The 16,474-nt window shown below is 43.9% G+C and overlaps 1 protein-coding gene across 2 annotated transcripts in view; it reads left to right on the top strand.

Annotated features, from left to right (window-relative positions):
- The window catches only part of Socs7 (suppressor of cytokine signaling 7), a 41,216-nt gene that overhangs the window by 11,418 nt on the left and 13,324 nt on the right, over positions 1 to 16,474 (top strand). Inside the window, exons 3-7 of one of the 2 annotated variants that reach the window (XM_021646853.2) lie at positions 2,867 to 2,971; positions 3,407 to 3,508; positions 4,358 to 4,488; positions 4,986 to 5,154; positions 9,746 to 9,874. In XM_021646853.2, coding sequence (XP_021502528.2) covers positions 2,867 to 2,971; positions 3,407 to 3,508; positions 4,358 to 4,488; positions 4,986 to 5,154; positions 9,746 to 9,874 — 636 coding nt within the window. The remainder of the gene's footprint in view (positions 1 to 2,866; positions 2,972 to 3,406; positions 3,509 to 4,357; positions 4,489 to 4,985; positions 5,155 to 9,745; positions 9,875 to 16,474) is intronic. The other variant, XM_021646854.2, reaches the window with a different exon arrangement.

Here is a 16,474-nt window from a genome sequence, read left to right as displayed (position 1 = left end):
ACAGTTGCTGAAGTAAGAAGGCTATTGAGTGTCCTCTTGGTGCTGGGTCACTGCCATGCCATCTCGTAGTAGGGGAAGCTTTTCAGAGCGAGGCCTTCTGTTCTGTCAGTCATGTGAAGACCCTGGTTGAGTTGAAGCTGTAAAAAGGTCTTTTTCACATTGTCTCAGGTCTGAGAAGCTAGCTGGCCTACTCGGTTGAGACTAAGAAGCCCTTTAAACCATAGTCTTTTTGGGTGGGTGTGATAACCTGTAATTCTACCACTTGGGAGGCAGGGGAAGGAGGACTGCAAAATTCAAGGCCACTGTGGTCTCTGTAGTGCATTCAGGTCAATCGGCTATACAGTGAGAGATCCTATCTCAAAAAACTTAACTAAATTTATTATTATTATTATTATTTTAAGATTTATTTTTTTATGTATATATGAGTGTTCCATCTGCATTTACACCTGCCAGAAGAGGGAATCAGTTCACATTATAGATGGTTGTGAGCCACCATGTGGTTGCTGGGAATTGAACTCATGACCTTTGGAAGGGCCGACAGTGCTCTTAACCACTGAGCCATCTCTCCAGCCCCAATTAACTAAATTTAAAATGACAGTCTTTAACTTCTTTGGATATTAAGGCCCTTTTAAAGGTGATTAGAAGAATTATGGTATAGAGTGAACATTTCCAGGCCAGTGGGTCCCCACCTGCGTAGGTTCTAGAGAGTTGTTAGAACAAGTGACATCTTGTAGACATCTACTGAATTGCTCATGTTATTGGCTACATACTTTTCTAGTTAATAGTTGTTTCCTCTTAGGAACATGCACACTTGTCCTCTGAGGTAAAGACAGAGCCTTAGCACTTTCAAGTGGCGTCCCAGACTTCCCTGACAGAGATGTGTCTATGCCTATCGCAATGCTCAAGGCAGTGAGGCTGACAGTTAGCAATCCATGGCCAGCATCCTAAAACTTTCACAGATGACTTTAGTTTTGTCAGGCTTCAAACAACCATTTGTAGCAGAGGCTGGCCTTGAACTCCTCCTGCCTCTACCCGCCCCCCTGAATGTTGGGATTAAAGGAATATACCACCATGCCCTGTTACCCCGAAGTTCTTTTTTTTTTTTTAAACATTTACTGTGTGTGCATGCACATGTGTGTTACAGCACACACGAGGGGCAGCCAGAGGACAGTAGAGTTTGTGGAGTTGAACCCTGGGCTTCAGGTTTGGAGGCAAGCACTTTGTATGCTGAGCCATCTCACTGGCTTCCTCCAGCTGTTAGCGTCTCCCAGCTCTTGCTTTTGCTGTGTCCACGTGGCATATAGACGTGCCCTGCTCCACATTGGCATGCAAGTCTGCAAAGACAATTGGTATGATTTCATTTGATAAAGATTTCTTTTCAGAGCTAGAGCCCTTATTCAAGGCAAGTCAGTGGCAGAGACAGCATTGGATGGCTTTCTCACTGTCGGGCTAAGCTAATACTTTTCTCCTAAGGAAACCTGGCCCTTAGTGTGGTAAAGGGATGATAGGATTTTTGTTTTATGTGTGTATGTATTTTGTCTACATGTATGTCTGTGTTCCACTTATGTGCCTGGTGTCTGTAGAGGCTACAAGAGGGCGTCAGATACTTCGGAACCAGAATTATGGAAGGATGTGAGCTGCTGTGTGAATGCTGAGAGTCAAACCTTGGTTCTCTGTACGAGCAGCCAGAGCTCTTAACTCCCGAGCCATCTCTCCAGCCCTGGAATGATAGGATTAATCTTTTAATTTACATTTTATTTATTGATTGTGTGCCACATTATGCATGTGGAGGTCAGAGAATAATTATCAAGAGTCAGTTCTTGGGCTGGAGAGATGGCTCAGAGGTTAAGAGCACTGGCTGTTCTTCCAAAAGTCCGGGGTTCAATTTCCAGCAACCACATGGTGGCTCACAACTATCTATAATGAGATCTAGTGCCCTCTTCTGGAGTGCAGGTGTATGTGCAGGAAGAAGACTATATAAATAATAAATCTTAAAAAAAAAAAAAGTCAGTTCTTGCTGGGTGTGGTGGCACATGTCTGTGATCCAGCACTCTGGGAGTCAGAGGCAGGAGGATCACTGTGAGTTCAAGGCCATACTGGTTTACAGATCGAGTCCAAGACAGTCAAGGCTATACACAGAAACCCTGTCTCAAAAAAACAAAACAAAACAAAAACAGAAACAGAAACAAACAAACAAACAAAAAAACCAGCAAAAATGTTCTTTTCTTCCACCATGCAGGGCTCTTAGGGATTGAATTCAGATTATCAGGTTTGTTGGCAAGTCCCTTTACCTACCATCCTACCATCCCTATTTTCCTTACTTTATGTATATGAGTTGTTTTACCTACATGTGTGTGCTGTTTGTACATGTCCAGTGCCTGCAGGACACTGAATGCCCTGGAACTAGACTTAAGGGTGGTTATGAGCCACCATGTGGGTGTGGAAAAACAGATGTGGGTCTGCTCAAGAGCAGGAAGTCTCCTAAGCTCTGAGCCAACTCACTTTCCTGAGAACGTCTGGAAATTTTTTTTGGGGGGGGCGGGGGGGCTATTTTTGACATAGGGTTTCTCTGTATAGCCCTGGTTGTCCTAGAACTGACTCTGTAGACCTGGGTGTCCTGGAACTCACAGAGATCCACCTGCCTCTGCCTCTCTGAGTGCTGGGATCAAAGGCACCACAACCCAGCAACAACTGGATTTTAAGCCAGTTGGTGTTGGGGTAATTCCAGCCTGCAGAGCTTCGGACTGTAAGCTTTTGGGACCCTTGGCCCTCTGGCCTCCCTTGCCTGCCCCGTGTTTCCCTTTCCTTCTGGCTTCAGCTTTGGGCATGGTGCTTCTGTAACATGCTTGATTTTTGAATCCCTCAGGTGAGACAGTGTCACTTGTGGACGTGGACATTTCTCAGCGGGGCCTGACCTCTCCACACCCTCCAACTCCCCCTCCTCCTCCAAGAAGAAGCCTCAGCCTCCTAGGTACAGTCTCCGACCTGCCCTTTCGCTGTGTTGCCCTAGAAGGAGGGTGATTTTGTCAGGAGCCAGATAAGTGTCTGGGTTTCTGGTGATGACCCAATTATTTCCTGTCCCCTGGTCCGTACCCCTGTCATCCCTGTAGGCTCCTAGTGGGCAGGCATCTTCTCTGCATGCAGCAGTATTCACTGTCCTTGACCAGCTTCACACTTCCGCGCCCTCAGCGCCAGCTGCTGAGCTGCTTTAGGAGCACCCTCCCGCTCCTGCTTCCTGAGAAAGCAGAGCTGGCCGGGATGACTTGCCCACCACCAAGCATAAAGGTGCCCGGGAGGCCAGGCTGCCTTGCCCCGGGGGCAGCCTGAGAGCCTCTCCTCCTCTGCTTTCACCTCACTGTTAATGTGCTCATTTTGCTGAACCTCTTGCTTTTGTTCTCTCTTCTAGATGATATCAGTGGGACGCTGCCTACATCTGTCCTTGTGGCTCCGATGGGGTCTTCCTTGCAGTCTTTCCCCCTACCTCCGCCTCCTCCACCCCACGCCCCAGGTTAGCTTAGCTTAGAGGCAAGATTTATAAGAATGGAAGGATGGGAAAAGTCTATTTATGGAAACTACAACTTAGGAGAAAGCCCCAATTTTTATCCCCTTGGCTGGACTAGAACTTGAAAATTAATTTAAAAACTATTTTTTTTCTAACCTGTTTCTTTATGGAAGTAAATCTTATTTTTCTTAGAAATAAAAGACTGGGATTTTTGGCCCCTGCTTCCAGGGCCATTTTTTAGGCTCTCAGTAGATATCATTTAAGAAACTGCCTTAATGTCAGTTCAGTGAAGAAGTTTATTATGTTGCTGGTTATCAAAGTTCTGTGGTTTCTTTTCTAAGCTTTTGGTATTTACTGCAGCCTTGTAAATAAGTACCAAGCCTTTAGTAGCCCATACCTGCTTTGCCAGCCTCTGGTACCCAAGGAATAAAATGAATGAAATCAGCATTCTTTTCTGCTTGCCTGGCAAAATCGTTACTCTCCCTGGGCAAGTAAGCAAGTCACTATTTCCAAGGCTGCTTTACCGGCACTTCACTTCGAGGTGGGAGAAGTTGGCATCGCTCTAGGCTGGTGAAGCCCCTGACGTAGTCACCTTAGTCAGGTTAGTGAGCGGCTCCCCGATGCTTTCCTGGGGTCGAGTGCCCCCCCCATCCTTCACAGCTTACACGAGCTCACACAGCTTTTTGTTCCAGCCCATCCAGCTCTTTCCCACCGCTTTGGCCTCCACCCTCTCCAGCTTAGCTTCTAATGCCTTGCCCCTCTTCAGTTAGCATCTCTTTCTGGGGGGAGGGGAAGTCTGCCTGTGGGTAGGAGCAGTGCAGATAAACAAATGCTCTCCGTTCTTCTGCCCTACAGACGCATTTCCCCGAATTGCTCCCATCAGAGCGTCGGAATCCCTGCACGCTCAGCCTCCACAGCACCTCCAGTGTCCCCTGTATCGCCCCGACTCAAGCAGCTTTGCAGCCAGTCTCCGAGAGCTGGAGAAGGTAGGGTTGCCTGAGGGCTGGTAGCTCACCTTTCCTCCCCACCTGAGTTCTGTGTCTGTACTATCTTTACTGATTTTAGAGGAAGAGGAGTCTGTATGCCTCCGTATTCACAGTGGCTAGACAGTAGGCTATTGTTTGTTCCATAGGAAATGTAAGGAGACTGGATTTGGTGGGAAAAAGTCAGACACAATGGAAGAAGATTGTAGAGAAATATTTGGAATAGTCTAAGATGGTTTTTACTAGGTAAACTGACCAAGTTCCTTCTGGTCCTTAACAGGGGCCATTGGTAATGAAATGTAGAATTAGCCTTCTGGTGCTTGGGAGGGCTCAAAAGTGTAAGGAGCCTGGTGTTCGCTGCTCTGGTTGTTACAAGTGTTAGTGGCTTTTACCTTCTCAGATATTTTGGAGCATGGGGGAACTCTCCTGTGGTAAGACAGACTGTGCTCTGGACATTGGCATTTCTCTGTTGGCTACCTTTTTGTTCCTGTCTTTTATAGTGTGGTTGGTATTGGGGGCCTATGAATTGGGAAGATGCAGAGATGAAGCTGAAAGGGAAGCCAGATGGTTCTTTCCTGGTACGAGACAGCTCTGATCCTCGTTACATCCTGAGCCTCAGCTTTCGATCACAGGGTATCACCCATCACACTAGAATGGAGCACTATCGAGGTAAGCAGCGCTGCCCCGAGGAGACAGCCTTTCTCCAGCCTTGCCTTTCCTACCTTTGCTGGGTTAGTGCCCTGCTGTCCTGTCACATTTTTATTTCATTGTTTTTGTTTTATGTGTATGGGCCTGAGTGTATGTATATGAACCACCTGAAGAGGCGTTAGGTTTCCTGGAGCTGGAATTATCAGCAGTCATGAGCTGCCTGATATGAGTGTTATGTACCAAACCTGCAAAAGTACTGAGTGCCCTTAACTCTAAGCTAGCTCTCTAGCCTGTCTGTCTCGCTTTCTCTTTGTGTGTGTGCGTGTGTGTATGTGAGAGAGAGGGAGAGACAGGAATGGGAGGATAAGGAGAGAGAGAGAGAGAGAGAGAGAGAGAAGAGCTTTGCTACTTTGTGAGTTCTTTTTCCCACCCTTTATCCCCCTATTTCAGTCCCTATCACTAGATAGGAGGGAAAGAAGGGGAAAGAGGGGAGAGAGAGAGATGGAGAACCCTGAATCTAATTTCTTTACTTTTTTTTTTGAGCATAACTACTAACAAACTATAACCAACCCCCCTGAATGACCCAACAACCACCAATGATGCCTATGGGGCTCTAGCATTTATACACTTTCTGAATTCCAAATGTCACACAATTGCAGAAATTATCTGCAGCTGGCAAAACCAGCTCATGCTGGAGCATGAGGCAAATCATAGTCTGCAGCTGCAAACAGTTCAAAGCAGCCCCATATCTCCATACCTAGGATTAAAAAAAAAAAACACATTCTTATTCTATTTCTGTGGGTTTCAAAAATTAATTTAATTTAATTTTATGTGCATTAGTGTGAAGGTGTCAGATCCCTTGGAATTGGCATTACAGACAGTTGTGAACTGCCATGTGAGTGCTGGGAATTGAATCTGGGTCCTTTGGAAGAGCAGACAGTGCTTTTAAGCAATGAGCCATCTCTTCAGCCCCTATTTCTTGTGTTGTTTTTTTTAAAGACACCAAAATTCTAGACTTCTCACTACAAGAAGCAGGGTGGCTACGGGGTGCTTGTGAAGTTAGAGGACGCCTTGATGTCCGTTTACTTTGTGACAGACTCTCTTGTCACTAGTGTAGGGTACACCAGCATACATCAGCATAATTAATTGGCCTGAGCTTCTAGGGATTTTCTTATTCTTGCCTCCCAGCTTGCTGCCGGAGTACTGGAGACACAGATAAGTGATACCACTGGAGTATCTGGATACACAGATCCAGGAGTACTGGAAACACAGATATGTGATACCACATATACATCCAGCTTTACATGGATTCAGGTCCTCATGCATGCACTGCAAGTACTAGCCATTGATCTCTCTCCCTAGTCTTGTTTAAGACAGGGTCTCACGTAGCCCTGGCTCGCCTTGAACTGGCTATATTACCAAGACTGGATTTGAATTCCTGATTCTTGCCCCTCCTTCTTAAGTGCTAGGATTGTAGGCACATACCACAACATTCAGGGTTGTTTTTTTTTAAGATTTATTTTTATTTATTATGTGTTCAATATTCTGCCTGTGTGTGTGTCTCCACACTAGAAGAGGGAACCAGGTATCATTACAGATGGTTGGGAGCCACCATGTGGTTGCTGGGAATTGAACTCAGAACCTCTGGAAGAGCAGCCAGTGTTCTTAACCTCTGAGCCATCTCTCCAGCCTACAATATTCAGTTTTAAATCTCTATCAACTCTGAAAAATGTTGAAAGTGTTTCAAATCTTGCAGTATCGCAGTATCAAACATTTAGCCAAGATTTAACTTTTTTTTTTTTTTGAGGCAGAATCTCTCTACATAGCCCTGGCTGTCCTGGAACTCACTGTGTAGTCCATTTTGGCCTAGAACTGAGAGATCCGCCAGCCTCTGCCTCCCAAGTGCTGGGATTAAAAGTGTGCACTATGACCAGCCCAAGATATAATTCTTATTGTAAAAAGAGCAGATATATTCATCTTAGCATGCAAATTTATTTTTGTCTTTAATAAATAGTAAAATTGTGTGTTCTAAATTAAAAAAAAAAAAAGCTGGGGGTGGGGGCACTGGAGAGATGGCTCAGTAGTTAAGAGTACTGGCTGCTCTTCCAAAGGACCCGGGTTTAATTCCCAGTACTCACATGTCAGCACACAACTGTTTGTAATTCCACTTCCTGGGGATCTGACACCCTCACACAGATATACATTCAGGAAGAACACCAATGTACATGAAGTAAAAATAAATAAAAAAAATAATGAAAAATAAAAGCTGAGTGATGGGCCTTTAATCCTATCACTCAGGAGGCAAAATCAGGTAGATCGCTGAGTTCTAGGCTAGAGTTCAAAGCGAAACTCTCCCTCAAAAATAAGCAAACAAATAAATATAAACATGAAATTCTTTGTGATTTATTTTTTCAGAAAATGTTTTATCTTTATATCTGTTTTTATAAACGTAGGCACCTGTGTTGCATATAAAATTTTGTAGGCAAGAAAGGATCATATGTGGAAAAAGCTTGAAAAGTCATAATTATCAGGTGGTGGTGGCTCATGCCTTTTATTCCCAGCACTCAGGAGGCAAAGGCAGAGGCAGGTAGATCTCTGAGGTTGAGGCTAGCCTGGTTTACAGAGTCAATTCTAGAACAGCCAGGGCTACACAGAGAAACCTTGACTTGAAAAAACAAAAAACAAGACAAAAACCAAACCAAAACAAAAAAAAAAAAAAGCCATGAATCAGGTTAGGGAAGATGATTCAGTGGTTAAGAATACTTGCTGCTCTCCCAAAGGACCAGTTACCAGCATTCCTGGCAGGTGGCTTACAACTGTTTTAAACTCCAGGTCTAGGGAATCTGATGCCTTCCTTTGGCCTCCATGGGTATCCCATACATACATACATACATACACACATAATAAAAAATAAAAACAAATCTTTACAAACAAACAAACAACAAAAAAAAGGTTATGGTTTAGGTAATTGTTGAAATGGGATGTGGTAGGAAGCCATTGCTGCCTATTTTCCTGCTGTTCCAAAACAATAGAATCACAGATAAGCCAAATACGAAATAAAGTGTTTCAGAATGAGGGATTTTGTTAAAGCAGTTAGACTGGTAACTGACTAGACTCTGAGAATGGTAAGCGAATGTTTTTTATTCTTTAGGTTCCTGAGAGGTGAGGAAGTAGGAGCTCTCCTAAGCACTATTCCAGTGGCTTTTTGGTTTAACGTCCTTTCTCACATTAATGGGGGTTTTTAGTAGAAAGCAGGGTTGTTTCTCAGCCTGTTGGCAGTGGGACCTGCCCTCATCGTTTCCAGTGGTGCTGCAGAGACTCAGGCTGCAGGTCCCTGGAGTGAGTAGTGACTCAATTGTGTTCTTTCTGTGGGTGATTCTTTTGAACCTAGTATGAAGTCATAGGGTTAGATTCCCTTTTCCCTCTGGGACTGTGGAGTTGAGGTAGAAACTTGGCAGTGTTCTGGGCATGGGGTCTTAGGGGCTCGGGAAGGAAGGACTTAGTTTGCTTGCTCTGTGCCTGTTATGTAAGAATGAATACTTGAAGAGTAGTGTGTGTACTGGAAGGCGTAGAGCTGAGACCATGCACGTTTTATTATGGTCCTGTCACATTTTTATAGTGTGTGTGTCATTATATGATAAATGTACTTAGCACTTATAAACATAAACATGGGAAGTAAGAAATTAAGGAGTAGTGTACATATGGAAGAGAAAAATCTTTACTTTTTTCTAAATTTTTTAAATTATTTTTCGTTTGTGTTTTATGAATGTGTGTGTGCAAACGTGCATGTGTGCAAACGTGAGTGTGACAGGCCAGCCTGAGGGAATCAGCTCTTTCCTCCTCCTATGCTGGCTCTAGGGCAAGGACTCAGGTGGTCATTGTTGTTGGCAAGCACCTTTACACACTGAGCCATCTTGCTGGACCTCTATTTTTTTTTAATTTTAAGATTTTTGGCTCTTGTTATTGTTGTTTTATTTTGGTTTTGGTTTTGGTTTTGGTTTTGGTTTTGGGTTTTCAAGAGAGGATCTCTCTGTGTAACCCTGGCTGGCTCCTTATATAGACCAGGCTGGCCTTGAACTCACAGAGATCCGATTACCTCTGCATCCAGAGTGCTAGGACTAAAGGTGTGTGCCACCATACCCAGCAAAGTGGTTTTTTAAACAAACAAACAAAAAAAAATTTTGTTTAAAATTTAATTCTTAAGAATTTAATTATTGAAAATATTAAAAATTTTAGCCAGTTGGTGGTGGTGCCTGTAATCCCAGTAGTAGGGAGATAGAAGCAGGCAGATCTCTGTGAATTCAAGGTTAGCTTGATTTACAGAACAAGTTCCAGGGTAGCTAGGGCTATACAGAGAAACTCTGTCTTAAAAAAACAAACAATAGCAAAACCAACCAAACAAACAAAAAATGAAAATGTTCAAACCAGCCTCTTAGATCATTTGAGGTTTTTTTGGTTGTTTGTTTTAATTTTTAGAGTTTTGCTGCACAGCCCAGTCTATCCTTTAGCTCAAATCTTCCTGCCTAAGACTCATGAGTGCTAGGATGATGAAAATATGTTACCACACCCTACCAAAAAAGTTTGTAAATTTACTCTTAATTTTTCATTTCAGGAACCTTCAGCTTATGGTGCCATCCCAAGTTCGAGGATCGTTGTCAGTCTGTGGTAGAGTTCATTAAGAGAGCCATCATGCACTCCAAGAATGGAAAATTTCTCTATTTCTTGAGATCCAGGGTCCCAGGTAAAGCCATAGTTACAGTAATTCTTATTGTTGCTTCTTTGAAACAGGGCCTTCCTGTGTATTTCAGGTGGCCTTGAGCTTTCTGTGTAGGCCAAGCCAGTCTCAAAACATATGGTCCTTCTGCATCAACCTTCTGCTAGTTACATTACTTAAAAGCCTATCTGGGATATGATCTAGTATCTTACCAGAATGTTCCACCCCAAACAAAGACTGTACCTGAAACTCTGTGCTGGCTATTAGAGCAGCGATGTTTCCTGCGGAGTTCATTGACTAATCCCAGCCCTTGTGCATGAATCTTACAATGTTCTGAAGAGTGATGCCTGCTTCTCTGAGCTTATGAATAAGAAAACTGGTCCTATCTCCGAAGCCCAGGCATCTGGTAACGTTTGACAATGAGATAGCTGCTTTTTGCTGTTACAGGCTTCTTAACTATTACTTGTGAAACAGCAGGGATGTAAAGTGGACTCACTAGAAAGCAGAGGTGAGTGGGTCCACAGGCTGGGTTCAGTTGTCATTGGTTTAAGAGATGCCTGCTGTGGATTTGTCCATATTGTGCTAACTGACAAAGAGGAGCAGGTTTGTTGTGTTGGTCTTGTTCGGTTTATTGGCATCCCTGCTGTTGCTGAAAACACAGACTTCTCTCCCTTTGGGAGCCCTGGCCTGCCTTGGCTTCTCTAGAGGTCACAGTCAACCAGCCCACTCGAGAAGGTATCTGCCTGCTCTCTTTCAGAAGAGGTGAAGGGATGGTATAAAGGAACTCGGTTTTTAGCATTGGGTAAAGAAAAGTGACAGGCACATTAATGTGAGGAATTTGTATGATACAAACAGAACTTAAAGTGAGAGCTTCCTGCTTTCACTTTGAATCAAATTAGCTTCCTAAGTGGGGTGCCAAGAAATTGCTCTAACATGTAGGAGTTGCTGGGGAGCCTCGGGCAGAACATCAGGAACCGGATAGGGCCAGGTGACAGTGGTGTTTGTATAATGTTGGTGATTTAAATAAGGCAAGACAGGGTGTGAACTGTATTAATTCTCACTTCATTTGGTATTTGCTGCAGTGCTGCCAACAGCGTCGCAGGGGCTCATGTGTTTGGGGCTCATGCATTCGTCTTAGTTGAAGGAAAATGTTAGAATTCTTCATTGGATTGACTCTGCTTAGCAGTTTTTAACATTTGTGGATATGATGGATATTTATTTAACAAACATTTATTTGTAACTCAGTATAAAAAGTAAGCCAGTTGATGCCCTCAGGGAGCTCATAGCCTTAAGGAAGACATGGTAGAAAGACAAAGATGTGATTTGCAGGGACGGGGTAATAAGCTCTGCTTGTTGGTGAACTAGGCAACTCTCCCAACGTGTCTTATGACTCTGGAGTGTCTCTGCTCACAGACTATTGGGAGCTCTTCCAGTATAGCTCTATCCCACAAATGTACTTCATCATCAGAAATCGCAGCTAAGATTTCTAACTCTCTACACGGGTTAGAGTTTGTAGATCTGCAACTGTTCATGGAGTGCCTGTCACATACTAAGTAGTAGGTCAAGTTTCTAGTTTAAATATCTATTATTATTGGTGGTGGTGGTGGTTTTTTTGAGACAGGGTTTCTCTGTGTAGCCTTGGCTGTCTTGGACTCGCTTTGTAGACCAGGCTGGCCTCAAACACACAGCAATATGGCCTGCCTCTGCCTCCTGAGAGCTAGGTCACAGGTGTATGCCACCACACCTGGCCTCTTAATTCTTAGAACCACCTCCGAGTTAGCTAATCAGTTACTCCATTTAAATTACAGATAATGGGACTGGGTGTTTGGCTCCGTTGGTAGAGCGTTGGTCTAGCATGCGTGAAGCCCAGAACCAGCCTCCACACGGCATAAACTGATTGTAGTGGGCATACTTGAAGTCCCTGCATTGAGGACGTGAACTAAACCCAGGGCCTTGGGCAAGCTGGGCGAGCTATGCGCTGGAATCAGGTTCTTGGCTCCATCTCTTTCTCTGGGTATATTTATTTGCTTTAGGAAGCAGTGTCTCGTGTATCTCAGGCTGGCCTCAGCACAGTACTTAACTGAAGATGAACTTCTAATCTCAGCGTTCAATGTGTAGCCTAGGTTAATCCTGAACTCCGGGCAGTTCCCCTACCTCAGCCTACTCAGTAGAGCTGCTATATCTTGCTGGGAAGAGATTTTAAATATATCAAGTTCAGCACTATAGAATGAGACCCTGTCTCAAGAATACATCATTTTATCTGAAATTTACATATTATAACCCCATGGTTACAGTATGGTTCTCCGAATTTTCTGTAAAATTGGATCCAAAGGCTTGACTGATCCAGTTTGTATGTTTGGTGGAGAAGAGGTAACCATACCACTTCCTAGGTATAAAGTGAAAACCATGCAGGCAGGTTTGCCTTGCTGTTCATAGTTAAGACTTGCTTTTGGTTTTTTTCTTTTTCTAGGCAATGCCCTGCAGCCCTTACTGGCCTCAGACTGACTGTACAGCTGATTTTCCTGCCTATACCTCCCCAGTGCTAGCATGAGCATATGCTTTTCATCTTTCTGTTACCCATACTTGGCTCATTGAAATGCCTATCCCTGTAAACTAAAGTTTAGTCTTAATGCAAATTTGATCTATTTTGGTTTTGTTTTTGAGACAAGAGTTTCTCTGTATAGCCTTGGCTGTTCTGGATTCAATTTGACTGGGCTGGCCTTGAACTCAGAGACTGGTCTGCCTCTGCCTCCCTTAGTACTGGGATTACAGGCGCATGCCACCATGCCCAACTAAGTTTGATGTCTTTTAAATCTCTCTCTTTTTCTTTTTGAGTCAAGGTCTCTCTACAGCCCTGGCTGTCCTTGAGCTCACTAGACCAGGCTGGTCTCTAAAACTCACAGATTCACCAGCCTCTGTGCTACCCAATGCTGCCATTAAAGGCGTGTACCACCACAGCCAACTTTTAAATATCTCTTTAATTTTTAAATTGGTTTGTTTTATTATTTTTTCTTTAGATTTATTTATTTTATTTGTGTAAATGTTTACCTGAGTGGGTCTTTCTGCCTCAGTTAAAATAATCAAGATTATCCTACACAGGCATCCTCCAGGACCATCTCCTAGGTTATTATAGATCTGTTAAAATTACAACGCTAACTAACCCATCACAATTCCACCTCTTACCCCATGGCTCATGGCCATGTTAAAATGTTATGTATATAGTGTTCTGCTTACATGTATGCCTGCCCGCCAAAAGAGGGCACCAGATCTCATTATGGATGGTTGTGAGCCACCATGTGGTTCCTGGGAATTGAACTCAGGACCTCTGGAAGATCAGACAGTTCACTTAACCTCTGAGCCATCTCTCCAGCCCCCCTTCCAACTCAGTGTAAAGGTCCCCATTGTGTTTAACAAGTTCATCTTTTTTGGTTTTGCAAGACAGGGTTTCTCTGTGTAGCCCTGGCTGTTCTAGAACTCACTCTGTAGACCAGGCTGATCTCGAACTCAGATCTGCCTGCCTCTGCCTTCCAAGTGCTGGGATTAAAGGTGTGCACCACCACCACCCCTGGCCAATTTCATTTTTTTAATTAATAAAAGTATTACACATTTATTAATTTGTGCATGTATGTGTGCACTTGTGTGCCATAGTGCTCTTGTAAAGGTCAGAGGACAGCTTGCTGGAGTTGGTTCTCTCCTTCCATCATGTGGGCTCTGGGGACTGAATTTAGTCTGTTGGGCTTGGATTCAAGTGCCTTTACCCACTGAGCCACCATGCTGACCGATCAACACTTAAAAAAAAGTCCAAAGTATTAACTGTGAGCACCTATAGACTCAAACAAGCTGTTAACTTCCAGCTTTCAAGAGCTCTGGGGACCTTCAGGCGTAGACTTGCCTTTTAAAATGAACCCAGGTCTTCACTGCGGGGCAAGGTTTTCCCACAGGTACCTTTCCTATTGTGCGAGTGCAGATAGGAGGTATCGCTTCAGTGGTTCTGATTTCTCTCACAGTTAAAGCCACTTTCTCAGCACTAGCCTGGCTGCTCTCGTTTTGAAATTTCTTATGCCAAACAAATTAGTCCATTAACTTTCCACTTTTCTCAGGTTCTCAGACATAAACAGAATGAAGGCACATTCCTGGCTAAAATTTAAATGAATTAATGGCCTCTAGCCCAGCTCCTGATAGAATACTTGTTCCCCTCTGAAACCTAATGAGTAGGCAGGCCCCTCTGTCCAAGTTTCCTCGGTATTCTTGCCTCCTTAGTTCCCATGAGAATGGCCATTTAAGCTCTGCTTTCAGCACTCAAGAGTTTTTCAATGCACTGTTCCAAACTCATCTACATTCCAGCCACAAAATAGTTTCAGTGGCCTAAGAACCATAGAATCAGGTTTATCAATGACCCTACTCCTGGTACCAATTTCTGACCTAGTTTCTTTTCTTGTTGCTATGATAAAATGCTCTGAGGCAACCTCAGGGAAGCCACAGATAAGGCTTAGTGTTTAAAGTACTTGTTGCTTTAGCAAAGAACCTGGGTTCCATTCACCGCTGCTGTCATTCCAATTTTAAGGGATGCAGCTCCTTCTTCTGACCTCCTCAGACCAGACACACACACAGTACACTTACGTGCATGTAGGCAGAACACTTACACACATAAAATGAAAATGAATAAACCTTTAAAAAAAGAGTGCATACTGCTCTTGCAGAGGACTCGCCCTTGGTTCCCAGCACCCCTATCAGGTGGCTCGCAACTGCCTGTAACTCCAGCTCAGGGAATCCAGGACCCTCTTATGGATTCTCTGGGTGCTTGCACACCTGTGGTGCACATAAACTCAGGCACGCACACATATATAAACATAAAAACTAAAAGTGAGCTCTGGGCCAGCCAAGAGCTATATCCCGAGACCCTGTTTCAAACTTAAAAATGTAATAAAATATAAAATGAAAAAGTAACTTACGGGAGGATGGGCTTATTTTATCTTTGAAAGATTTATTTTTAGTTTATGTATGTTTTAGTTAGGTTGTTAATGCTGTAATAAAATACTATGATCAAAAGCAGCTTTGGGAGGTAAAGAGTTTATTTGGCTTACCTATCCACAGTCCGGCCGGAACTCAAACCAAGTGAGAACCTGGAGGCAGGAGCTGATGCAGAAGCCATGCAAGCTGCTTACTGGCTTGCTCAGCCTGCTTTCTTCTAGAACCCAGGACCAGCCCAGGGGTGGCACCATCCACAGTGGGCTTGTGCCCACCCCCACCCACATCAGTCACTAATTGAGAAAATGCCCTACAACCAAAATGGCCTGACTACAGTCCAGTCTTACAGAATTGTTTTCTCAGTTGAGGTTCCTTTATTACACCAGCTATGTCAAGTTGACAGAAAACTATCCAGCACAATGTGTATGGGTGCGTATATGTCTGTGCCACCTGTACGCCTGGTACCCCAGGAGGCTGGAAGAGGACATCAGATCCCCTGAAACTGGAGTCACAAAAGGATGTGAGCTGCCATGTGGGTGCTGGAAATTGGTCCTGTTACAAGCAGCCATTGCTTGTAAATGCTGAGCCATCTCTCCAGCCAGAGAAAGGGTTGATTTTAGCTCACAATTCGGAGTCCACTAACTTGGACTGTCATGGTGGGAACTCAGTGTAGCATGGCTTGAAGCAGCTGCTCACATTGTATCCATCACCAGGAACAGAGCGGTAAATGCCGCTCAGCCCCTTTCTGTACTCACACAGACTAATGGTTGGTCTTCCGTCCTCATCTAATCCTCCATGGGCATGGTCAAGGGCCCATTTCCTCAGGCTGTCCTAGACTCGCTTTGCACACGACGCTGGCCTCAAACTCACCACACGCTGGGACTAAAGGTGTGTGCCACCACACCCAGCTTACACTCAGTACTTTCCCTTGTCTACTAATTTAAACTTCATTTATTCATTTTGGGTTGCTGGATATCAAAACTAAAGCCGTGCGCACGCTAAGCAGGCGCTCTACCACTGGGCTGTACTCTGAAGGCCCCAGTTTATTTTTCAATTTGATTATATTGTTTTCATTATTGAGCTTTTAGAGTTCTTTTTATATTTTTGGCATTAATCTTTTGCCATATCTGCAACTACAGTCTCTCCTTTTGCATTGTCTTTTTAAGGTTTTTTTTTGTTTTGATTTGAGTCAAAGGTCTCACTGTGTAGACCATGCCGGCCTCCAACTCAAGAGATAGATCTGTCTCTACTTCCTGAGTCAGTGCATCACTGTGCCTGGATCCCAGCTGTGTTTTTACTTTCTTGATGATATCCTTTGAAATGCTGAAGTTTTTTTGTGGCATCTTCCTCTGCTAACTGTGTATTGCCTCACTAAGGCACAAAAGCTCTGGGACCAGGCAAATGTGAACTGGAGCTTCCAAAATCAGAAGCCAAAGAAAATCTTTCCTCTTTAAAACATTGACTTTCTTGTGTTAATGATCTCTCATTTATCTTGTCTCTCCCTCCTTTCTTTCCCTCCCTTCCTCCCTGGATTGCTTCCCAGTGCTTGGGAGGTAAAGACAGAAGCAGCACAGCCTGGACTATAAAAAAAAAAACAAAAAAACAAAAAAACCTAAGGAAAAGGGCTAGAGTGAGGGGTTGAGTGGTTTGTTGCTCTTT

The sequence above is a fragment of the Meriones unguiculatus genome, chromosome 7, assembly GCF_030254825.1.
Source record: "Meriones unguiculatus strain TT.TT164.6M chromosome 7, Bangor_MerUng_6.1, whole genome shotgun sequence".
Lineage (NCBI taxonomy): Eukaryota > Metazoa > Chordata > Mammalia > Rodentia > Muridae > Meriones > Meriones unguiculatus.
The sequence above is the reverse complement of the archived record's forward strand: the minus strand, read 5'-3'. Positions and strand labels throughout refer to the sequence as shown.